At 41.1% G+C, this 9,652-nt stretch overlaps 1 protein-coding gene across 1 annotated transcript in view; it reads right to left on the minus strand.

The window, feature by feature from the left end:
- LOC148019705 (xylose isomerase family protein) overlaps positions 1 to 6,299 on the minus strand; it is a 150,754-nt gene extending 144,455 nt beyond the window's left edge. Inside the window, exons 1-2 of the mRNA XM_087699849.1 lie at positions 6,142 to 6,299; positions 5,550 to 5,660 (exon numbers count right to left, since the gene is read on the minus strand). Of these exons, the coding sequence (XP_087555975.1) occupies positions 5,550 to 5,660; positions 6,142 to 6,219 (189 nt within the window). The 5' untranslated portion in view covers positions 6,220 to 6,299. The remainder of the gene's footprint in view (positions 1 to 5,549; positions 5,661 to 6,141) is intronic.
- Between the last annotated feature and the right edge of the window lie 3,353 nt (positions 6,300 to 9,652).

Below are 9,652 nucleotides of genomic sequence, written 5' to 3' on the forward strand. Positions count from 1 at the left end.
TATCAAGAGACCTGTCATCTCCAAGTTTGACTGATCCAGATACAGTACGGTAAGAGTGAAACCACTCACGGTAAGGCGTCACATGGAAGGACGCACCTGAATCCAATAACCAGCACTGTGCATACATACTAGATGTCTCAGTCAAGTGTGAAGCATCAGAAGAACTAGCTGCAAGTATAAACTCATCACCACCATCGGACTCCTCAGTCTGCGTGACATTAATTTCCTCAATCTTGACGCTGGACTTCGCAGGTACTATGCTGCGATCAGAGGACTTCTCCTGCACTTTATCTTTTCCCTTATCCTTGCGCTTCTCATTGCGCAACTCATGACACTGTGGTCTAATATGGCCCTTTTTCCCACAATGATGACAAGTGACATTTGCATTGCGCCCACGCGACTTACTACGCGACTTGCCACGAGATTTAGACCGACCCTTCTGCGAGTCACGGCCTCGGCCATTACCACGGTCATACCTGTCATTCCTGCCTCTAACTATCAAAGCATGACTACCACGAGAGGCATCCAAGTTTTTGCGATTCACCTCTTCCTGAAGAAGAGCACTCTCAACATCTGCCAATTTTAGAGTAGCACTAGAGGCACAAAGAGCAGTACGGAAAACATCCCATGACTCATTCAGAGTCCCAAGCAAGAAAAGAGGAGTTACTTCCTCTTCAAAGGTGATATCCTGCGAAGTCAGGTTCTTCAGTATAGCATGGAATTGACTCAAGTGAGCAGACATAGTCGCATTATCGTTCATGCGCAGATCCATAAGTTGCTTCAACCAATACATTTGACTTGCCGGACTTTTCTTATCATAAAGATTCTTGATCTTATTCCATAGATCCCATGCACTCTGTGCTTCCTCAAATACATTATAATGTACCTGTTCAGTGAGAGACAATACAATCGTAGACTTGCATAGCTCATCAAGTTCAAGCCAGTCGTCATTGTCCATAGTTTCAGGCTGCTCCCCACTCAACCGAAGTGGCTTAATCTGAGATTTCTGCACCAAGACCTGCCAAATTTGACTCTTCCAATAAGAGTAGTTGGTACCATCCAACTTTGTAATATTAAAGATGGCACTATCATGCGAAGATGACGCCATTATGCAGGCTAGAAATGCCCAAACAGCCCAAAACTGCTTGCTGTTTTACTGCAGAAACTGCCCAAAAATGACCAAAACGGGGTCCAAAGGGCGAGCAAAGTGTGCCAAAAGTTGTTGCCCACTTAGTACTAGGTGCGGTACACCAAATCAAGATATTTTAGCATGAAAAGTACACCTCAGTCCACCAATAACTGCTTGCTGTAATAAATTGCAAGTATGCAGTCTAGAGAGCAAACTGTCCCAAAATAGGATCCAATGTCAAGCAAACAATGCTAGGTCCAAAGCCGGCATGAAACGGACATAAGCAAGGCCAATGACAGTGAAAAGAACATGAGCTCAATACCGAAGCATATCAAAATAACATCTGCCAGTGAAAGGCACACCCCCAGACACTCTAGGCAGAGTGTTCCTGTAACTGCCAAAACCTGACACAAATAGGTGTCTGCTCAAAAAGAAAGATCCAAATATGAGACTTAGCTCATAAGCATCCTGTGAACCAAGAGTACATCAATGCATATCCATAAAGATCGGAGTATGATCCCAAAGTCTCAATGCGTATATAGCTGCTCAAGACATAAACTGCTCCAAATACATGTAAGTGCTCCAATAGCATGCAACTGTCAAAGGTCAAGCAAGCATGTAAAATACTCCCACTGGCACAAAAGGCGTACAAAGCAAGCTCAGAAGCTCAAACAACCCAAGAGAAAGCACCAGTGATAAGTGACCCTGTCAATGCATCAAGCGCATCCAAGAGAGCATGACATACATGAAGCACCGGTCGTATTAACCATGAAGCAATACATAAGCCCAAATAAGCTCTCGGTCAACTCAATGACATCCAAATAGCAACCAAGATCAGTGATCAAGTAAGCCGGGAATGCTCAAATACATCCAAATCCATACAGGAACCAAATAGCATATGTCACGAACCAAAGCATGTAATGCAAAAGCCTAACTGTCAAGCAGAGACATGAGGCATAGGCAATCCACAAGCATGCCAAGTTGGTCCAAATGCCAGTGAAGACGGAGCTAATGCGAAGCTCAAAAGCATCCCATAATCTCATACATATGCTCCAAGCCGTCCCCAAATGTCAGAGACATCATGCCAAAACTCAAAGCATACATCCGGTATTGGTAGGTAAGTGCCAAAGCATGTAAAGTACCTTCAACCCACTGTTATTCCAGCATGTATTTACTGTTCTAAACAGTAGATTTCAGCCCCAAATTCAAGCCAAAATCATGGTCAAACCAAATGCATACATCCCCAATACATCCGGGTAGGAAGTAGACCGCATACGGGCATCAAATAAGGTAACCGGAGTAGAGTATAAGCATCAAATGCCAATGCCAAGTGTGGCTGCCCTGTTTCCAGCACTCAGTATCAATGCCTTGAAGGTGCCTCAATAGGCCGGGAAGGTGCTCGGGAAGCCGGGGAGTGACGGGAGCTCGGGGAGATCGGATATGGCTGCCGGGATGGAGACCCAATGCGTGAAGCGAGTCGATGCGAAGGTCGGGAAGCACCGAGTCGAGCTCGAGCAAGAGAATGCCAAGCTCTGATACCAGTTGAAAGGTGAGAAGGATCGAAGCTTGCACGCGAGCTATGGCGGGAGAGCAAGAGAAAGAAAGAGAGAGAGACAAGAAATGGGAACTCCAACAGTCACAATGTGTGACCGGGCCTTCCTTTATTCAAACTGTCACTAAAAGAATAAAGAATAAAGTGACGTGATGGGCGCCCGCCACCTGCAGTGTGCAGTGGCGGATACTGTCAATGTAGTAATACACGGGGCGGCACGGCGGAGACACCTTTACCCCCAACACATGGTCATGAGGATTGCAATGTCAACATGACCATGACATAGATTGAGAAGCAAACCGTGATCAGCTTCACTCATCCCCCATCCATTCACATTTCCCTTCCCCCTCTATTGAGCTAAAAAATACATTATAAACTAATTAGCTAAAAGTACAACCCCAAAACTTAATTGTTACCAAAAGTTTCATTAAACAATGTGTGTTCCTCGAGAGTGTCTATGTCCCACAAGCCAAACCCTAATTTGGAAGGATCCACACTTCTATAAATAGAAAGGCTGTCCACCACTCAGCCTAATCCTGTTTTGCAAATTGTTGGCATCCATCTCTGCTATCCACACACCATCTACAGGGGATATCTCAGTTTGAGCTGCTGTCTACTGTTGTCCACAACTAGCACCTGCTGTCCAGCCCCTCTTCCTGCTGGCACTATTTTCAGCCTGCTGCCATCACCCTACAGGCTGCATTTGACCCTGATCTGATGTCACCAGCCTGACACGTCAGCATCAGCATCTATGTTTGCTGTCTCCAGCCCTGTCACATAAGCAGCAGCCTGCATTTAAGTGTTTCCTGCTGTCTCATGGCTGCTACATCACCTCAACTGGCTGCATTTGCAGATTTATTGCCTTCCTCATCAAACTACTTCATCTCCAAGCTGTCATGCTTCATTCAGACTCATTTGATGTGTGTTTGCTACTACCAGACACATCCGTTTGCTACAATTCAAGATCCGTCAAAGTATGGCACTCTCTCCAACTCATACTTTTTGTCCCAGTCCTAGAGAGAGGAGTTTGAGGTTCAGTATTCACCTTGAACCTTCCATAGTGTATTTGCTACATTGAGCATTGTATTTATTTGTTATTCATTTATACATATTCAGTCTTCATTGTCTCTGAGTTACTGCTGATTGGAAATTATTGATCCCAAGTTTATATTCTACAAGTTTAGGGTTTACATAGCTACATTGGGATACATTCCTCTATGCCTCAATTATCTATGAAGGTCGTGGATGCAAAGTCAATCATGGATACAAGCCTTACTGTCAATGGACTGTAGACTCAGTAAGATTCTAGAGATGGCTAATTTGCATGCGATTGGAGAAAACTCAATTTGGGCTCCCCTAGCTATGGAATTGAGGGGATTCAAGAGTTGATAGCTACCGAAAAACAGTAAATTGTTCAAGATTTTGTAAGAAATTGGCATCGTTCAATAGATGAACTAGAGACTTAAGGATGAATTCCTTGAGTTTGCGGCAAGGCCTTCCATCTTTCTATGGATCTGGCCATTCTCTTGGTTATACACAACATCTTGGAATAACGTGAAAAGAATACCCAAGTCTATTTCTAAAGAACTATGCATTTATCAAAGACATCATGCCTTGTAATCCACATGCTGTCATGGACACAAGGAATCTAGTATCTTCTAGAAACTTCTACAAGATTCTAGAAAATTCGAGATCTAGAATATTCTAAGGACGTTCTAGAATATTCTTGGAAGGTTCTAGAAGATTGCTTGCATTAGCATTGCTTATGTCATCGCTTATATCATCAATAATATCATCATCTAAAAGTTTCCCCTTAACCTTCTCAACTTTAGTATAAATAGGGATATTGGGCTACAAGCCCTTCGATCCTACCAAATTGCTATGAGGCTCCTGCGAGAGAGAGGTCCTCTTTAGTTCCAATTCAAGCCATGTATCTCTAATTCTTTTCTGGCCTTGTCATGGACACCAAGAAACCTACTACCTTCTAGAAAAGTCCTAGAAGGTTCTACAAGACAGTAGGTTTCTTGATGTCCATTACACATGCATACAAAGAGATCCAGATCTCTTATACATCAGCAATGTAGGAGAGAAATAAGGAAACGAGCTAGGAACCCCTTTTCCAAAAGCTTATTCACCACCCTTGGTAATATCAGGATGTTCATAATGCAAAATTTTTACAATTATACAGCATGCTCAAAGTCTAAGAATCAGACAGCACACTCTTCATTAAAATGTAACTACAGGTTTGAACAAACCACCTACGAGATTGGGCCACCCCATTACAAGTGCTCGATATATTGCCATTGCCAATCTTCAGTGGACATCGATGACCAAGAGTGCTCAATGAGGTTTCAATTTAATGCAAAAATAGGGAGTTCTAAGTAAGGCGGCGATACTACCAAGCCAGAGTGCATCTATAACAGAGATAAACTAAAGTAGGAACATTTATGACAAATAACTACAAGGACACTAGGTACATTGATCCACACGTAGTTGGGAATCCATCTATGACAGAGAACTAATTGACCCAAACTTAATTCAGAATCAGCAAAACTTCTATTTGATTACTATCCCAAAGAGTCAAAGCAAAGGTGTGATCGCAGAAATGGAAGTATTCACAGTGAAAGCACAATAACTATGTGCTGTAAAGGCATGATATAAACACCTTCACAGATTGGTACATTTACGGTGCATTCATCACCAAGATACATGGTATCTAATACAAACCGAGGACTAGTTAATAGTTACAGGGAAAACTGCTCTTATATTTAAAATTTTCTGCTATCAAAAGCTCAGATGTGCATGGGAAGATGATACTAAACTTCAAGCTAAGACAGCATGAAATAACGGTGTCTGGAGACACTATACCTCATATTTGATTGCAGGAATATCAGGAAAAAATTCGCCCAACCACTCTTTGCCAGTATCCTGCCCATAAACTTCAGCGCGGCAGGTCATGTCGGCAATGATAGGATCTCCCTGGTAAGGAAAACAAGCAGGGCTTTATCCAACCACTAAGAACCAGGCGTTAAGGCAAAAATCCATCGACTTCATTTTTGAGAAAAGCAATCACATGGAAGATTACACGTTTAAAAAAGACACTGAAGAGGATTCTGCAATGCAATGATTAGAGTTGCAAGTTGATTCATTTCTTTCAACTTCATTTTAAGGCCATTGCGTGATCTTTCAAATGTAATTTTGTGACCTGAAAACCTTCTCCACATTGTGCAATCAAGGTTTGTGTGCACAGAAAAGCTTCTCGTATACTTGACTAGTAAAGGTCTAATTGTTCGTGATCATGCGAGGAGAACATGGAAGGCACCTTATAATGCAATTACAGAGAAACGACAATGATATTGGGAAGGCAATCAGAATCAACAATTGAAAAACGACACGGACAAGACAGAAGTGACGACTCAGGAGCAAACTGTTGGAGCAAACGAAGGGGAAGGTATCCTACATGGCCCTGTGTGAAGGATTCAAAGCAGGAGCCGAGAAGAAAGAGAAGGAGCGCCGTCATGCTCTTGCAGCTCGCCATTTCTGCGGGTGCACAACCAGACAGTATCGGGAGCAGTGGAGGAACAGCTCGCGCATGTTACACCGTGGCTCTTTTGGCCAAGTCTCAACAAATATAGTAGATCGTCACAAACGATGACGCGATGCAATTTGTCCAGTCAGCACCTCTCATCCGAATGACAAAGAAAAAGAGCATTTATTGTTGCTTCACCTATTATTAATTAATAATCAATCAATCATTATTATTACTAGAGTTTCTTGAATGCTATCCCCCTTCATGGCTATCCCCGCGCAAGGCACACAGTAGTTTTGCTTCCCTATCGCGCAGTAACTTTGCCATCCTTGAGTGTGAAAACATCACATGTTTCGCTTCTATTGCACAACTATAACATAAACACATATTCTTCTTTTGCATCCTTGAGCGTAAGACATCACGTGTTTGCTCACTATTTTCTCTCTTTTTTGAATCTCTCTCACTATTTGTTGTCAATCTCTCTCTCTCCCTACCCTTCACGCCTCTCCTCTTTGTGATTTTTCTCCCACATATTTGATCTCTCTCTCTCTCTCTCTCTCTCTCTCTCTCTCTTCCATTTTTATCTCTCTCCTCTCTTTGCAGCACCCACCATCGCTTTCTCTCTCCCCTCCTTTCCACCTCTCCCTCCCTCCCCTTATTTATCCCTCTCCTTTGTTAGCGACCCCTCTCTCACACACCATTTCTCTCTCTCTCTCTCTCTCTCTCTCTCTCTCTCTCTCTCTCTCTCTCTCTCTCTCTCTCTCTCATGCATGTATAAAAGAATAGACATGCATTTTCATTTAGGTGTATAGAGACTCATATATGTATACAATACCTATTACGCACTAGACTTGTTAACTTTATCCATACTTACTTTGCATGATATCTAGAAGCAGCTCTATATGATCCTTGAATGTTACAATTAGCAATAACATTGCATCTGACCATAAACAAGATATACAAAATGCATATTTTGTATCCTTGATTATAAGAAATCACATGCTTGCTTACTATCTTCTCTCTGTCTTAAATCTCTCTCATTATTTTTTTGCCTCTCTCCCTCTCTCTCCTTACCCCTTTTCACCCCCCTCCTCTCTTTGTGACTTTTCTATCATATATTTGTTACCCATCTCTCTGTCCCTCGCATATCTTTTCCTCATTCCCTCCCACCTCCCTTTTTTTCTCTCCTCTCTCTGCAACCTCTATCTCTTTCTCTCCCCCCCTTTTTCACCTCTCCCTCCCTCCCCTTTTTTACCCCTCTCCTCCACTTGCAACCCCTCAATCTCTCACCCCTTTTACACCTCTCCCTTCTCTTTTCACACACACACACACACACTCTCTCTCTCTCTCTCTCTCTCTCTCTCTCTCTCTCTCTCTCTCTCTCTCTCTCTCTCTCTCTCTCTCTCTCTCTCTCTCTCTCTCTCTCTCTCTCTCTCTCTCGTATATGCATGTATAAAAGGCTAGACATGCATTTGTATCTAGGTGTACAAATACTCATATATATGTGCAATGACCATGCACCAAACTTGTAAACTTGTATCTATACTTCCTTTGCATAGCAGTTAGAAGTAGCTCTACATAATCCCTGAATGTTACAATTAAAAATAACATTGCTACACTGAAATGAACCATAAATGAAAGATACACGAAATACACCACAAAGTCTAAGTGTATCCAAGTATTACAAACAAACTCTTAGTATTAATAATACACACAAGTGAAGTAGAGTCTAAAACCAAAGTTTGTTCTAAAGACTATGCTAGTAACTTTGCACCACAAAGTTAAGTATCAACAAACCACAAAGCATTACTCCTTGATTGTGCCTATGCATTTGTATCCAAATGTTACAAAAAGGACCCCAACACGAACAAAAAATTAGAAATTTCCCATGGGGCCTAACCAAAATTAAGCTTTCTTTTCTTTGAAGAATCATCAGGAAAATTTCCATTCTCCAATATATCATGGTTAGGTGAAGCAAGTCCCATCGCCACTCCTCGTCCTAGCGATGGTACTAGTGGGGACATGATAGTCTTTTCTCTCTTTTTTGCACCTAAAATTTTAGAAAGCTACAATGTAAACATAAATACATCTAGCAATTGACAAAGATTACTTATTTTAAGAATAACAAAATCTGACCTAACATTTGCAAACCACTCCGTAGGCATTGTCATAGCTTGATGTAGCATCACAAAGTAATTGAGGTCTTTAAATTCATATGTCGGCCACCCCCTTGGCATTCTATTAGAATGAGATTGTCAAAACCTCTTATCTTGTTCAGCTTCACCCATATGCACTCAAAAACACTATGTATATCCATAATGCACCAGCTCAATAAAAATTAGAAGTAAAATCTCTATATTGATATCATTATATAAACTCTCAATGACCCTTGCAAGTGTTCTTCTTATAATATCATGTGTTGTTACTATGCATAACATACATTGCAGTTCCTTTTGATACTCAGAAGTTAGATAATAGCCCTAACTTGGAGTAGGCATTTGCAAAAGTCGAGTAAACAATTAAATATAGTATAGGAAATGATTAGTTATTACCAAGTATATGCCAACCGAACATGGCATAAAGGCCATTTCAGACATGTGCTAAGTAGGGATTATGAAGCTATCAATTTCAATAGATACATCTCTCCAAAAAAGCAAGCATATCATTTCACCCTCCAAAAAACACATCTCTATATGCATCTCTGCAAAAAAGCAATACATATTATTGCATCTTCCAAAGTACATCCTTGTATACAATGTTCGTCGTGATATTCATAATGCTCCCATTTTCACCCAACAAGACGCTCACATCGCATGAGGATTTCACCCTTGAAAATACAATATACAATTGTTTATGTGTAAATACCGATGTCTTTAGGTAAAGACCAACAACAAACAAAGTCTGGCACTGTGACTTATTGATTGTCCTAGCAAACGCCAGTTGAATAGGAAATTGCCTCCACCTCATAGTAAATGGAAATTGCAAAGCGCTAAGAATAAAAGTAATCCTAGGAATGAAAACTCGTTCCCCTACATTTGTTACTATTATTATCTTAGTATCTATCACCTTTTTATTGAATGCCTTACATATCAACCGTCTATTATTAGACAAACCTTTTCTTGGATTTAAGTTCCTAAGTAGATTAATAGGTGCATTCATCTTTAGCAGTAATAGATGGGGAGGGAACTCACCTCCAAGATCTAGTGTATTTAAATACTCTACTACAGAGTACAAAAATGATCTATCATCCATCTCTGCAATTGAATCTGCACTATAGTACTGTATAACCTCTCTAGGCATCAATTGCAATGCATGATGATTAAAAGAAGCCACCTTTGTATTCCGTGCTGCAAGTATAGCATGCTTACTAAAATATGCTCCAAAGTTTTTCATTGTGGATACTTCACTATACACACTATCAAACCAAGATTTCGATAGAGTG

This window comes from Lygodium microphyllum, chromosome 19, assembly GCF_053477565.2.
Source record: "Lygodium microphyllum isolate KBCC chromosome 19, Lygodium_microphyllum_v1.1.10, whole genome shotgun sequence".
Classification (NCBI taxonomy): domain Eukaryota; kingdom Viridiplantae; phylum Streptophyta; class Polypodiopsida; order Schizaeales; family Lygodiaceae; genus Lygodium; species Lygodium microphyllum.